Here is a 15,810-nt window from a genome sequence, read left to right as displayed (position 1 = left end):
CAAAATTCATTTGGAGATAGCATTTTTGTTTTTGAAAACATGTATGGAACAATACATTGTTTTCTCTCCCTTGGCAAAGAAGTTCTTATAAATTGTTTCACAGAAGAACACTTTAATTAAAGAAGAGAAATTAATGTAGGTCACTTATTCAGGGCAAGCCACATCCAACCTGCTTCAGTGGCCAGAAGAGGCCAATTGCTGAGAATGAGGGAGAGGGAGGATGCTGGAGGGAAAATATTGAGAAAGGCTGTGGCTCGACTCTTCCCCTCCCAGGAGCAAAGGTTCATTCTATCAGTGATTTGTGTGAAGGGAGAAGGTCCCCACCTCCTTGTTGTCCTTCCCTCACAGCTGGCAGAGGGGAACACTTGAAGATGTTTGCTCCTGCCTCTGCACCCCACTTCTCTTCCTTTGTCACCGTCATCCCAATGCAAGCAAGAAAAGCCCCGGGGTGTGCAAATGGAAGGATAGGAGCTGGCAGTAAGCACAGGAGTGGGGGTTGGTAGAACAGAATGCTTACAGAGGAGAAAAAGAGACCAGGCAGGGAGTGTGAGATGCTGCAGAGATGATGAAAAAGGGCACAAAAGAAGGGCAGTGGGATAAAAACACTAAGGGTACAGTGCAGGATTTTTCTGGCCTAGATTGAGGGGAAGCTGTTTTACAAAATGCCCCCTTCCCTTTTCTCTCACTCAGTATTGTTGTTTTGCCTTCCTTTCTGGCTGTTTTAGTAGCGGCTGCCCTCTCCATCATCTTGCTAATTTTCCTTCATACCTGTCAGGGATGTGGCCCTTTCCCCAGGAGTCTGACAGACACTCTCACTCTGGGCTGGCCTCACATGCTTAGGCAGAAAGGTCCCAGTGTGAGTGTTCAGCTCAATAGTGTTCCTGCTCTCATCTTGTCACCCTGCCACCATCACCCTTTTTTCCTGGGAAGATATGAAAGGTGTCAGTGGGAAGGGTGGTTACTAATCCACAAGGCCTCACTCAGAAGGCGGCAGTCTCTCGCACACTGGGACCATGAGAACAGTCTGTCCAAACTGGAGCTTCAGCATCATGTCTGCCCTGCAGTGAGTGATTTCAGCACTAAGTAGCTTCTTTCTCCTCTTTGTATCCAATAAAGGATGGACAGTGAAGAAGACAAAATGACTGCCAAAGAGGGTGTTACTCGGGTGCTGGGGCTGTAGCCCAGCCTGGGGACATGGGGAGAGAGGCTCCTTCTCCCATGTCCTGCTCTCCACACGATTAAGAATCTTTTTTCTCAGTGCTTGTAGGGAATTAATAACTTCTGTTAATTAGAAACCAAGCCCGGTTTCCCCACTGCACTCAAGAACGGACAGGACTTGAGAATATCACTGGGGAATAGGAGGAAAACAAGCTCACAAAGCCAAAGCAGTGGAAAAGAGGAAGGCAAGGAGTATCCATTCAGCAAAAATGGCATTGACATCATGTGGAACCTTGCACCTCATTTCGGGGAAAAAAGCAGCGAGGCCCAAAAATAAAAGTCAATCAGGAGATTTTAGAGTTCCTACTGGTAGCTTGCACACTGCCTCCTCTCCCTCCTCCAACAGATGTGTGCATGGCTACAGGCATGGCTTTCTGTTCACTTGGAATTAATGGGATTATATACAGCGGGAAAGGAGGCAGGGTACACTGAATTCTACAAATAGAGAGCTTCAACCTGTGCTGCTTGATCTTTGAAAAAAATAAAATAAAATAAAATAAAATAAAATAAAATAGCAATAACCAACTCCAGGATGTTTCAGTATATACATAAACTGGTTTTCATTACTCATGGCACATTCGTGACTGAGACAGCAGAATAACACTTTGCTGTTCATTATTTTATCAGACAGCGATAATTGTAGTTAATATTTTCTTAGTAGTGTCTCTGAGAGTTTATTTATGCTGTTAATAATCTGAGCAGCTGTAATGATGCTGTCTGCCAGAGCTGTAGCCTTTTAGAATCACTCTAGTGTGGCAAGAATACGATGGTAATAGAAATCCAAGGAGAAAACGATCTTTTCGGAGCAGATGGGGCTGATTCAATCCCTTTCACACACATTCACGTTATCTAGTCTCTTTCTCACACTACCATGCGTGGGTGCACGTGAGCATATGTAGACACACACACACAAATAGCTGTAAAGTCCCAACTTCCACCCTCCTTGGAAGTCACATGTCAAGCTGGAAAGGCGATAATTTTTCTACGTGAAGAGTGTTTCTGGGGCTTCTGGGGTAGATGGCATATTCTACCCCTTGCTTTCTGGGTAGATCTTAAAAATCTCATGCATGAAGCAGAAAGGGGAAAGTCAATTCGTTGAGGATAACCTGGAGCTAGGGGCAGGGTTGTGGCTGCCCCTGGGATGCCTTTGCCCAGCCTTCCTATCTTTCCTTGCCCTTGACCTCTTTGCTACAGGTTACTCCTCCTGAGCCTACACTCCTTTAGGGACTAAAAGAGCCATTTACTTTTGCTCATAGCAGACATGAAAGCTCAGCAAGAAGGCAAATGCCTACGATTTTTTTCTGGTGGGATTTACAGAGCCTAGTTAACCTTTTGGGCCACTGAGAAGAGAGTTAACTGCTTCTTGTGGAGGATGGGAGGGGACCAACTTTTCCAGCTCAGCAATGGCTGGTTCTTCTTGGAAACCTGCATTGTTGAGCTGAGTAAAAGTCACTGATAAAACATGAACACCAAGCAGTAGAACAAAAGCCACCATAATCCTCAGATCTGTTAGTAGCCATGCAAGAGCAAAAACAAGGTGATTGCAGAAAAATTGCATGTCTGAATACCAGAAATTAAAAGGCAGGGTGGGGGAGGAGAAGGAAAACTGGAACAAATGCAGCATTTCCTTTTACATTCAGTTCCTTCCACAGCACAGCAAAAGCATCTCTGGATTTGAAATGTTGCAGTATTTGGTGGGCTGCACTCTCTGCTACCCCGATGTCAGGATGACAGTGATTTTATATGCTGTACCATGCCAGCACATGGTCACAGGCAGTGCCGGAAGCATGGGCATCATCCCGTGGAAACCACGGCAGAGCGTCTGTGAGCTGCTCATCATATCGGATGTTATCCAGCCCCATCTCCTGAGCCTGCTTTTTCTCCAGCTCCTTTGTCTTCTAATTCAGTTCTCTTCTTCAGAGTGCAGCCTTGTGTTTTCTTAAATCATATTTGACAGAGCTTGTTTATTCCTCTCCTACACTACACGAAGTATAATAGTAGGGCTTGTAGTGAGATGCCTTGCTGTGAAGTATTCCTTGTTTTTATAAAGTAATTACAGTGTATTTAATGCGCTGTGTATTTAATACACTATTATATAGTTTGTTCACATAAATACATTCTGCCATGCCTGGGAAAGAGGAGTATTGGTGCAATTTGCAGGTCTTTGTAGTTTTTCTGTGTTGTTGTGTTTACTTGTGTATCAATTGCAGCTTTAGAAACTCTGAACCATTCTTCTAAGCACCCTCTGAATTAGAAAATTTCTCCATACATCTTCATTTTCTGTCTATTTTGATATTTCCTAATGTAACTTGGAGGCTTCTAGAGCTTTCTTTCTTCATTCTAAAAGTTCTTAAACTGACTTTTGTTTTCCCTTTTTTTGCCCACTTTGGCTCATGATACGCACCTAAACAGATCTTTCACAGACTCCGCTCTCACAATTTATATTCTGTGAAAGCTTTCCCACTCCTTCCTCACCCCTCCTCACTGCTAACACTTTCTCTTTTTTTTTCCTTTCTTTTTTAATCCGGAGGTCAGTTTAATTTTCCTTTTGCAAAAATATGGGACTGATTTTAATTTTAAATTACAGTTGCACTTTAATTCGAATGATGCTTTTGGGTTAAAATCTGTTAAATTTCTTCTCTACTGGTTTCAGCATGGCTTGTAGAGACACCAGAGGAGAGAAGGTAGCATTTCTGCTGAGCCACCCTCCTGTGTCATCCTTTGTTATTGTGTTCCACGTTTCTTAAAGTGCACGTTGCACTCGAAAAACGAATGTATTTCAGACTGCCAGATATCACAGCCGTATTTCCCTTTGCTTTATCTTCCAGTTCATGCCTGAGTGTTTAAACTGCTAATTAGTGCCACTTTTTTTTACATGCTCTTTGTTGGTTCAATCATTTCATAGCCAAGTTGTTCCTTTAGAGAAAAGGTTGTTTGGTACATCCTCATCTCTAATTTTCTTTTTCATACCTTTACCCAGAGTCTGACCTTTGCAGCCTGAAAGTTCTTCTCCAAGCCTTTTCATCTAGGCTTGCCTGCAAGTACTCTCTTGGCCACAATTTGGAATTTTCTGTATTCTCATTATGCCTCGGACAGCCTCTAACATGAACAGCATATCCCAAACCACATAATTAGTTAGGAAAAAATTGTCTCATTCTGCTGAAGTTCATTACGGTGTTCTTGCTTTATGGTGAACTTGCCACCGGTTGCCGCATGAGAGGAGCCCTGAAGAAAAGATACAAGGACTCCCTGAAACAACATCTCAGCCTCGGCCATACTGATCAACATGACTGGTCTACTCTGGCCTCAAATCGGGAGGCCTGGAGACACAGCATCTATAATGCTGCCATTTCCTTTGAGAACACACACAGGATCACTCTCGAGGAGAAAAGACAACGCAGAAAGAATCGTGTCTTGCTGAATATACCACCTAAGGAGTCTTTCTGCTGTGCCTTTTGCAATCGGATATGTCTATCTCATATTGGCCTCATAAGCCACCAGTGTGCTTGTAACGAACGTGGATAGAGCCTTCCTAAATCTTCATTCGCAAAGCCTAGCCATGATATTACGGTGTTTTCTCCAAACAGTGGCACTTCAGCCGTCAATTCAGTGCATAGTATGACAGACACTATTTTCCTCATGGTTTAATAAACTGGTGTTTGACTTCAAGTTACTGAGTGAGGTTTTAAAATAAGGGCTCTGGCAGGTTTACTTGTAGGGGTTTAGGAAGTTTCCCTCTGCAGTCCAAGAGCTGTTGTGCTAAAGGCTTTGTGAGGTGGCAGAGGGAGGTGTGCCTGATGCCAGCATGGCTGTGTGCCAGCAGGCCCTCACCTCTGCACAGACCTGCCTCCCTTAGCTGCCGAGCTTCTCATGCCAGGCTGTGGCCCAGAGGAGCAGCCATGCAGGCAAACATCTCCTTTTGCTTAGCAAAGCACTGTGGATGGTAGCACCAGATCTGCCCAGTGGGTACATCTGCCAAAGACTCATGGTAAGAGTAAATGTGATGCAGGCAGCGCATCCCTGCTGTGGAAAAGCACTACATCTTCCAGTCTCCTGTAGCCTTTTGGTTTTGCAACTGTATTAATCTGTGATGGTAAGATGCCTGCTGTTTCCTTCACTGAAATGAGTCAGCAGCAAAGTACTGAGGCTTATATTTGGTGATTCCTACCTTCCTTCTCAATAGACTGAGAGGTGTGGCAAATTCAACAAATTGCTTTGTCCTTAAAATTTTCAGGGATGGGAAGGATGCTGAAAATGTACAAGGATACTGTCAGGATTTCCAGAAGTAAATTCTTTGCTTTGCTTTGAAACCAATCTCACTTTTGAAAGGTTGAAAGAATTTCAATTTGGCTTCAATAACTCTGAGATGAAATGAAAACTAGAAATTGTGGATTAAAATAAGCATTGCAGTTGGATCAGAAATCATTTTTACTTTTACTGTTCTGTCTTTTACTGTTTTAATTTCTTAGACATCTTCTGATTCTCTCTTCCCATTTGTTTCATCTGACATTATTGGCCCCAGACTTGGGGCCCAGGATTTTTGAGAATGCTCAAAGCTGAGGGCTAATATTACCATTTCTGAATTTGATTCAGAAAAATCCAAGTATGCAGGTGCCTTAATAATGCCTCTTATGCTCCACCCCTAAGTCATGTGCGGTCAAAGGCTGACATAACCAATAACATGGTCATTGATTCACTGGCTGTTTACACCATCTTTATGCTTAGCAATCAATTCCAAGCCACTCACCCTGCTGTCAGTGCTGACGTACTTCTCATGGAGCAACGGGCACAGTTTGCAATTATTGCTTCCCATCCTGTAGGCCAAGTCAGCGTGAATGACTTCTTCCTCCCTGTCTCACCTCCTGTGGTCACACCTGCCACATTGTAATGCTGGGTGGGCACTCAGGGATATTAGTCTCCCCTTTCAGGTGCAGAGGCAGGAGGTCTTTGAAGTGCTTGTGCTGCCCCTGGATGTGCTACTTATGCCAGAGAGAGGAAAATGAGAAGTCATAGAATCATAGAATATGCTGAGATGGAAGGAACCCATCAGGATCATCAAATCCAATTCCTGGCCCTGTGCAGAACACCCTAAGATTCCCATCTTGTGCCTGAGAGCATTGTCCAAAAAGCTTCTTGAACTCAGATGGGCTTGGTGCTGTGGCCACTTCCCTGAGGAGTCTGTTCCAGTGCTTAACCACCCTCTGGGTGAAAAATCTTTTCTTGATAAGTTTAGGTTATCAAGATTTAGATTTAGACTTAGATTCATGCCATTTCCTCAGGTCCTGTCACTGGTCATGAGAGTGAAGAGGTTGGTACCTGCCCTTCTACTTCCCCTTGTAAAGATGTTGAAGATGGCAATGAAGTCTCCCCTCAGTCTCCTCCAGCCTGAACTAACCAAGTATCCTCAGCTGCTCTTCATACGGCTTCCTCTTCAGACCCTTCACCATTCTCATGGCCCTCCTTTGGACTCTCTCTAGTAGTTTAATGTCTTTTTTATATTGTGGTGCCCAAACTGCACACAAGGTGAGGCCACACAAGTGCAGAGTAGAACAGGACAATCACCTCCTTTGGCCAGCAATGCTTTGCATGATGCAACCCAGGACACAGTTGGCCCTCCTGGCTGTCAGGGCACTGCTGACTCACATTCAACTTGCCATTGACCAGGACCCTCAGGTCCCTTTCTGCAGTACTGCTGTCCAGCCTCTCCTTCCCTAGTCTGTACACACAATCAGGGTTGCCCCATCCCAGATGCAGAATCTGGTCACTTGGTTTCCTCCTTCAGTTTGTGAATACTCTCACACAGGCAGTTGGGGCTTCTAGTGTAAATCTGTCATCTGGCCCGCAACTGGGACTTCAGGGGGAAGGGGGGGGGGGCACTACTGGGTTTTTTTCTTTCGAAAGCACAAAATTGGAAGTTGGACAAGCACTTCCAATGTGACATCTTTTGTAGAACTACCACTAAAGGGAGTTAAGCATCTCCTTGAAGCTCTCAACCTGACAGCCTTGAGGCTGTTGTGGAGGATGCACTGAAAAGATACCAGGATGCCCCTTAGACTGGCCTTGGTGTGGCTTTGCAGGTGGCAGCTTTTCCAACGGGACTTTAGAAATAAATAAATTAGGTAAATCAGTCTCTTAAAGGAGCTTTGTGTCCATTTTCTCCCTTCCTCTGGTCTGTGTTCGTGTCCAGGGAATGCATGGTGGTGGTGTAGTGGCCTCCTACCCCTGTGATGTGGGAGATGCCAGACTGTTACTTGAACTTCAGGTGACTCTTCTACCCAAATTTGTATCCGCTACCTGAAGTGGCAGAATGTTGAACTGGGGCCAGCAGGGTATCTGCTTCATTTAAAAAGGGGTTTTAGTATTAAAACAATGGCCTCTCTCTGTCAGTCTTCTCCATCAGTGACTTGTACATTTCTTCCTTGTTTACAAGCCCAGATAATACAAATACCTACATCTGATGCTTCTCACTCAAGTGGGCCTTTAAAGAGTGATTACTCATTTTAGGAGCTTGTCCTGGTTTCAGCTTGGGTAGAGCTTTATGAGAAGATAAGGGAAATATATCTGTAAGCTGCTGGTGGGAGAATATTTAAATGCTGTTAAATTGAAGAGAGGGAAATGCAGTAAAATACTGGTGTGACGTTGGCTTACAAAAGTCCTCTGCTGTTTATCATCTCTTCTTCTGACTTTTTTCTGCCTCCTGCATGTTCCCGCTTTATGTAAAAGGATCACAGTTTCAAAACAACTCCTGCCTATGTGCATATATAGGGACAAATAATGATGTCTAACACTGTTGATTTTGCACATGACTATCCTGTTTGAGCCTAGTAATAAACTTCCTCTTTCAGAGAGTTTTCCAAAACCAAATAAGCCCAGGCTAGGAAAAAAAGCACGCTTCCCCATCCCAAGTAAAAATAACCAAGTAAATAACCAGGAAGTCTCTTTATTCTTAATGGACTAACAGCTTTGGTGACTGATTTTGGTTATCAGATTACACTCTGAAAATAACTTCTGTGCTATACTTGCAATTGGCTGTGGAAGAAAAAGAATACACTGTGTACTAATTTTAGCAAATAAGATTAGAGTTAATATTTAATCTCAGAGACCTTCTTCAGGCGGTGGAAAAAAAATAGCAGCAGTTAACTGACACTAATCTTATCTCCTATTTTTCTAGCATATGTTTGGTTATATAAATTGTAGTGCTAGGAACACACTGGTGGAGTGTGAAGTTAGTAGTTTGTTGGCTACATGCTTGGGTGTGTTAGACAAATTTCAAGGCTGAGATGGATTTAAGAGGTCTACACGTGCCTTTAGACTACAGTAACAACACTGAAAGATCAGCAAAGTGGGTACCACAGTAGACCTGCTACAAAACAGTATGTGAATAATGGATTGATTTTGGCTTCTGCAAGAAATAGTCCCTTTTTTTTCTATGTTTCTACCCAATTGTTTTAAATTAATATTCAGTTTGAGATTTGATATTCAGCATGTGAGGTTTGATTCGATTTTCCTTTCTTCCTTCCCCCCAAAATGGCTTAATAATTGAATCGACATTTGGAAATCAGAGATTAAGAGTTTCTAACTGTTTTTAGGTGCCTGATGATGAATTCAACCTGAAAATCAAAATACTACAAATATAAACCATAAACCTATAAGCAGCTTGCATACTTTGCAACAAACCTATCAGTACTCCTGTTGATTTAAACAAGATACTCAAATGCATAAAGATAATAACACGCACCTACACTGCTGTCAGGACTTGTATGTTCTCAGTGTATCTAAAGGTCTCACCACCTAAATTACCCTCAATTCAGTAGGATTTAGCAACTAATGTTCTGCAGATTTCATTGTATCCCTGGAGGTTAGGAAAGGGCTCTGCCCTCTCACGACACCACCACTGAGCTTGTTCTTTGCATATGCCCCAGGTATATTTTCTTTGGAAAGGAACAACTGCATGTACATTTGCTGTTGAACCTTGATGCTGTTTCCTAGCAGATCATGAGGGCACTGTGCCCTCATTAATGCGAAAATTAGGCTTGGAAAAGTCTTTCTTCTTGTTGCAATCAGCGACAGCATCCAATAGCAAACCAGACAATTCTGTTCTTGATGTTAGTATGCACCAGATTACTGTAAACATTCTTTTGCTCCATTTTAGATATTGCCTTGCCAAGTTTTACATTCCTACATGTTTACAGTGATCTTTCCTTGCCCTTAACCACTTTTCCCCTCTTTAAATTGAAGTCAGACTTCACTGGCATTTTGCAGGGGTTGACCTTCCCCACTCCAGATGCAGCTTTTCATACAGATGCCATTTGGAGCAGGGTTACCAGACATCCATGTTTCCCTTGGAAATAACCTTCCCCCACCCCCCCGAACAAATACTGTCTGTGCAGAATTGGAGGATTTCGTCTATTTCTGTGGGATTTTGAGACATCTGGAAGTCTGGGCAGCTAGCTAATGAGCATGCACTGATGAACTCTGCAGCACACAGTGAGTCTAGCCCGTCCACAGAAATGGGTCCACAGACCTCTGCGTGTGCTCTGAGGCCATGTCCTGTCTGTTCAGAACAACACGGAGGCCTCCATGGCATGCTTGGTCAGCCTCATGGAGGACATGGATATAACAGGGAGCCAGAGAGAGTTCAACCACAGTGCTGCGTCTCCCGTGGTGGCTGTAAGTTTGTGTGTACAACTACATTTAAAATAGAATTTCTGCCCTAGAAGTCCCTTATGAAAATATGATGTTCCCAATGTGGAAGTGAGCTAACCCTCCTCCTAATTTTAGAAAAGTACGTGCTCAGTACTAGAAAAATGCTTTGCTAAAAATGCTGTATTTGCATCTGTAATGCTGCCTTCTTTACTAGCATTTCTCGTTGCTCACTCTCTTCTCAGCTTCTTATTCTCCCATCTGACAGTGATCAATACTGTTTTCCTTGAATTAGCCAGTTTTTCATTAATGACACAATACTAAGCAAAGAAGAAGGGAGGGTAGAGAGTATAACAATAATACAACCATTTCTCCAAAAGGAAGAAGCATTACCCAGAATGCATCAAGGAAATATAATGAGAGATGATGGAGGAAAATAAGGGAAATGTTTCCTCACAAGAAGGTTTTAAGTAGAGTCTGGCAATGATCTCCCAAAGGAAGTAGTGGAAGTCTGGTCACTTAAATCAATTAGGACTAACCAGAGCATTGCACTCCACAGGACTCTGTAAGGAGAAAAGCAGTGTCAAACTGAAATAAAATAGATTTTGCGTGCTTATTTTCTGCAGGGCTGCTGTAAGTATTTTGCTGGTAAATTCAATATGGCTAATGCTGATTAACAAGTCTCTTGATGGTGATTATATCATTGCATTATTTCCAGCCCTCTCCTCAATATCATAAACTCGTGAGGGTATGGACATACAAAAAACATCCCCTAGCTCAGCTAGCTCAGTCTGAAAGACACAAGGATAAGGACTGGATAAAGGACTGGAGAAGTTGTTCTCTTTCACCTTAGCATCTGTCAGGCTTGTTATCTCCAGAATGCTGAATGGACATAGACCTCTATACTGCACACTGAACAAGGTGTCCCTTCAGCAGGATGGCAGGGGCAGGAGCTGCACATGGGCTTGGTTTCTTGGATTGCTGTAGAGCAAGAAGATGTGCCACATGGCTTAGGTAGGGCTACGGTATCCGTGTCCTCTGTGCACCAGGTGTACAGAAGGGTTTAAATGCATACGAGACCAGCTGGGCACAAAAGCAAGACAAGTAAAGTGATTTGTCCTCAGTCTTGGTGGGCTGTTTGGCATGTTCCAAGTACACAGAAGTCCTCTACTGCCCTGTCTTGAGAGATAATGGAAAGAAATCAAGCCTCTGAGAAGCTGGTATCTTTGCTTTGCTCTCTGTGTGGACATTGTTGTTTTATTATGTGTGTTTTCTCTTTTCTCTGTTTGGTTTTCTAGAAGCCAGTCAATTCCATTTAAAAAATAGAAATGGGTAGAAATTGGAATAAGCCAAAGGGATTGAAAGGCAAGGAAGCAGTGACTTGTGTATGAGCTTGGACAAGGTGCTGAGTGGAGGTTTCTGTAAATTGACCTGCCTGCTTAAACATTAATTTATATGGAAAATAGGGTTTAAAAGCAAACAGTTCTTTGACATATGGCATCTTATTTACAGTAAGGAAAACAAATAAGCTGGGATTGTTGCTGGGGTTTTACCCATACAGCAAAGGTCTCTCTCACATGTAAATGGAGACTGTTACATCAGAGAAATTATCCATTTCCTTCTGCAAATGCAGATCAACTTGTTTTCACTAGCTTTTTTCACTGGGATGCATCAGTCAGATCAAATCATTTTAAAAGACTGTCCTTATCTCTTCCTAGAGAAATGTGTAGTAGTACATGCAGCTTCAAAGCCTTTTCTTTCCCACTCCAGTGGCTCGATTCCAGCCTTTCTGCCAGAATGCATCAGATGCAAGCAGTCCCAAAACTGGTGGGGCTGAGGCAGGGGACCTGACACGGGATCCAAATCAATATTTAGACAGCTTCAGGCAGCAGAGCTTGCGCTGGCTTTCACACTTGGCAGCAAGCTTTGCACCCATTTGTTTCCAAAGTTATTGTTTGTGCAGTTTCAAGCATTGGCACTAGAGAGATTTCTCCCTGAGGGCAATGACAAGTGCCAGGTGTTTGAAAAGAAACTTTCCCCCTTTGGATCTGAAGATTGCAAGAGTCACTGGCTAATGTCTCGTAAGGAAGTAAAGGCACAGATTTTCATGGTGTTTTCATAATCCTTCACTTGTATCTACTGGGCATCGTGGGGAGCCCACAGCACAGTCTCAGGCTCTGCTCCTGATGCATCCAGCACAGAGCAGCTCTACCAGCTGTGTTGCTGCTGTTTGTTATCATGGTGATTTACTTGGTGCAAAAACCTGAGTCAGCGTGGGAGACAGCCTTGCTGTGGAGTTGTATGAGTCAGCCCGAAGCTCTGCAGAGTGCCTGCGCTGGGGCAGCAGGCAGGTGAAACCCTGGCCCAGCACAGAAAATAATTTTAATTTGCTTTCCAGCCATTCCACCTAGTGGCCAAATGACACCACTGCCAGGAGAGCTGGATTTTGTGTTTCAGAGTCCCTCCAGACCTATGCTGCCGCTGTGGAGCTTACAAGATATGCAGGAGTGTAAGCCCCCACACTGAAGATCTTACCAAACATCAGCCTGCAAGTAGCTCATTAAGTTCCCGAGCAATTTTGTTAATCATGCCGCATAGATAAAATGCAGATAGGCCTTTAGTGAGCTGATAATCTAACAAATAGGCAGAAAATGTTACACTGATAACGCAGAGATCAGTTTAATAGCCAGCTGTAAATCTTGGTAATTCTGTACCAGAGGCGTATTGTAAAACAGGAATGTGCAAGTACATGCATGAAAATGCACTGCTTCTTAAAATAGCAGATACAGCAGTAATATTATGTATGGAAAAGCTATTGGGAGCAATTTTAGAGGTGTTTTAAAATATTTTTGTCTCCGTCAAAGTCTGCACCACTTGTGGTTTCTTCATAATCCAGCATCACAAGTACAGGTCTATGGGTAACAAAGGCTTGTTTCTGGAAGTCAAGATTTTCTATAAAGATCTATGAACTCCACCACTGGTCCTGAGGCAGTGTAGGGAATTTATAGGCTTTTTGTTGAGATGAACCAAATTATTCACTCAGATACATGCTAGTCACGAAACAGACTATCTCAAATTCATGGCCTGATGGCTCGCCAACCTCTTGAGCACCTTCTTGGTTGGTGGCATTAATTCAATTGGAAGAACAGGGAAAAGCAACTCACCTTCAGAGTATCCTATATCCCATACCATATTCCATACCATCCTGAGTATATCCTTCTGAGGAGCTGGGAAATGTGAGTTTAAATCCCCACAGCCTGGGAAAGGGACTGCATCTACTTTCTAGGTCCCTCTTCTGATCTTTAGGCCATTTTGCAAAAGGGAACATCAGTGCTTCCTCTTCTTGTTTGTTTGAAAAGAGGAAACTGAGCTGGGAACACGTACCACTGACATCTATATCCAAAAAGAGGTTGCAGGCCATGCATCCCAACCTCACATAGGCATGCAGGTGCTGGCTGCACTGCATCCCATCTAGATGCCTTTCCTTGGCATGCAAAGCACAGGGAACTCTGATTTGTGAAATCTACTTGCAAGCTAGACAAGAAGTTGTCTTGGTGAATTGAGACTGAAGTGACTTGCCAGGGTCATGTAGCAGGTGGTTGGTGCAATGGGAAAGGGACTGCATCTACTTTCTAGGTCCTGTATAATGATGTACAGCATAAAGGGAGCAGTGCTAGTTACTGAATGTAGCATCATTGCTGGTGTGATAGAAGAATAACTGGTGCTGAGCTGTATTTATTTCTGAATGCCAGATCTGTTAGGTTATCTTAACTACATGATGAATGAGTTGGGATGATAACAAGAGCTGATGGTAACACTGGCGATTTCCCTCTCTTTTTTTGCAGGTCACTGTCAGGGGATTTGGTCCATTGTTGCAGTTTGCCTATACTGCTAAGCTGTTACTCAGCAGAGAAAACATCCAGGAGGTCATCCACTGCGCGGAATTCCTGCGCATGCACAACCTGGAGGACTCCTGCTTCAGCTTCCTTCAGACACAACTGCTGAACAATGAAGATGGCCTGTTCCTGTGCAAAAAAGATACCACCTGTCAGCGCATGCACGATGAGGAGAACTCGGATGGAGATGAGGAGGAGACAATGGAATCGGAGACATCAAAAATATCTTGCCCAAGAGAGAGGATGCACCAAGAGCCCTTCAATTTTGAAACCACTGTTGCTGGAGCAGACAAAGGGGAAGGGATGCTGCCTGACTCTGACATGCTGAGAGATAGCAAGGACAATTTAGATAAAGATGCAGTAACACGGTACCCCAGATACAAGAAATACCAGCTTGCTTGTACCAAGAATGTCTACAACACATCACACATCAGTACCTCAGGTTTTGCAAGCACATTCAGCGAAGAGAGCTCTGGAAATGGCCTCAAATCAGGACTTGCTATGGGCCAGATAAAAAGTGAGCCTCAGAATGAAGAGAACGATGAAGAAAGCATCACACTTTGCCTGTCTGGAGATGAACCTGACATCAGGGATAAAGAAGGGGATGTTGAAATGGACAGGAAACAGCCAAGCCCCACTTGTGTCGACAGGCCAAAAAGTGGGTCTTCTCCTTCTTGCTTGCGATCTTTCTTCAACAGAACAAAAAGCATGGATTTGGTTGGCTTCCCCAGCACTTCCCAACAGCACTTTGGCAGGAGTCCAGCATGCCCTTTTGAAAAAGGGACAACTCAGGGTGACCACAAAACTGATTACGTCCCTTTCACAGGGAACTATGGACAGTCCCATGCCATGCAGAAGGATGCTTCCAACTTCACAGTGGGATCGCCGCTCAGGGGGCCCGGCTTTGAAACTCTCTGTAAGCAAGAAGGGGAACTGGACAGGAGGAGTGTTATATTCTCTTCAAACGCTTGTGACCAAGTAAACACTTCAGTGCATTCATATTCTGGTGTGAGCAGCTTGGACAAAGACCTCACTGAGACTGTGCCAAAGGGTCTGTGGGCTGGCAGTAGCCAGTCTCTCCCCAGCTCCCAGACCTATTCGCACAGCGGACTGACAGCTGATCACTTGCCAGGAAGGATGCGGCCGAACACCAGCTGTCCGGTGCCAATTAAAGTTTGCCCTCGCTCTCCTCCTTTGGAAACCAGAACCAGGACCTCCAGTTCATGCTCTTCCTACTCGTATGCGGAGGACGGCAGTGGTGGCTCTCCCTGCAGTCTGCGTCTTTGCGAGCTCTCCTCTTCCCCTTGCTCCCAAGGCCCCCGATTCCTGGCACCCGAGCACCAGGAGCCAGGAGTGGTGGGGGATGGATTGTACAACCCAGTCCGAGCCCAGATTAAATGTGAGCCATCCTATGGAACAAACTCCAGCGATGAGTCTGGGTCATTCTCAGAAGCAGACAGTGAATCATGTCCTGTGCAAGACAGAGGACATGAGGTAGGGATTTAAGATAAGTACATATTACCATAGTTGTTGTGACACAGTTAATCGCTCCTTGATTCTCTCAAATGACTTTGCATTTCCCCAGCACTTTCTTTGTTTATAGCAGCAAAGAGTAATTTCTGGTTATTCCCTCATCAGCTGAGTGCATGTGATTGACTTCACATAAACAGGTCTGCTTGACCTCCGTGGTGTTTGGCTCTTCTGAAAATTTGGGTATGGGACAATAGCAAACTGCTGAGTGATGTGCACTGATGTGCTTAGGAGTCTGCTGGCAGTGTCCTGTCTTCCTCCCTCCCTTGCCCGCTTGTGTGACACAAAGCATTGTTCTTTATCCTTAATTTGCTGAGGTGGTTCCAGCTCCACCTGTTATTGCTGCTGGTGTCTGAGCAACCTCAGGTTGTGCCTTGGCTGACACTGAGGGTTGAGCAGCCCGCTTGAAGAGCCAGTGCTGCATATTGCTAACAGCTGGAGCAGAGGAGGGAGATAGAGTGGGAGGAGAAAGAGGTGTGAAATTACTTAAACAGTTGCATAGCTGGCCACTCTGGGCTGTGGA

General features: G+C 44.1%; 1 protein-coding gene across 11 annotated transcripts in view; it reads left to right on the top strand.

The window, feature by feature from the left end:
* The window catches only part of BACH2 (BTB domain and CNC homolog 2), a 188,820-nt gene that overhangs the window by 156,050 nt on the left and 16,960 nt on the right, over positions 1-15,810 (top strand). For 10 of the 11 annotated variants that reach the window (XM_027633581.1, XM_027633575.1, XM_027633589.1 and 7 more), the window contains one exon: positions 13,707-15,251. In XM_027633581.1, coding sequence (XP_027489382.1) covers positions 13,707-15,251 — 1,545 coding nt within the window. Of the gene's footprint in view, positions 1-12,259; positions 12,371-13,706; positions 15,252-15,810 lie in introns of all 11 variants that reach the window. The other variant, XM_027633617.1, reaches the window with a different exon arrangement.

This window comes from Corapipo altera, unplaced genomic scaffold, assembly GCF_003945725.1.
Source record: "Corapipo altera isolate COAL_440 unplaced genomic scaffold, ASM394572v1 2b, whole genome shotgun sequence".
Classification (NCBI taxonomy): domain Eukaryota; kingdom Metazoa; phylum Chordata; class Aves; order Passeriformes; family Pipridae; genus Corapipo; species Corapipo altera.
The sequence above is the reverse complement of the archived record's forward strand: the minus strand, read 5'-3'. Positions and strand labels throughout refer to the sequence as shown.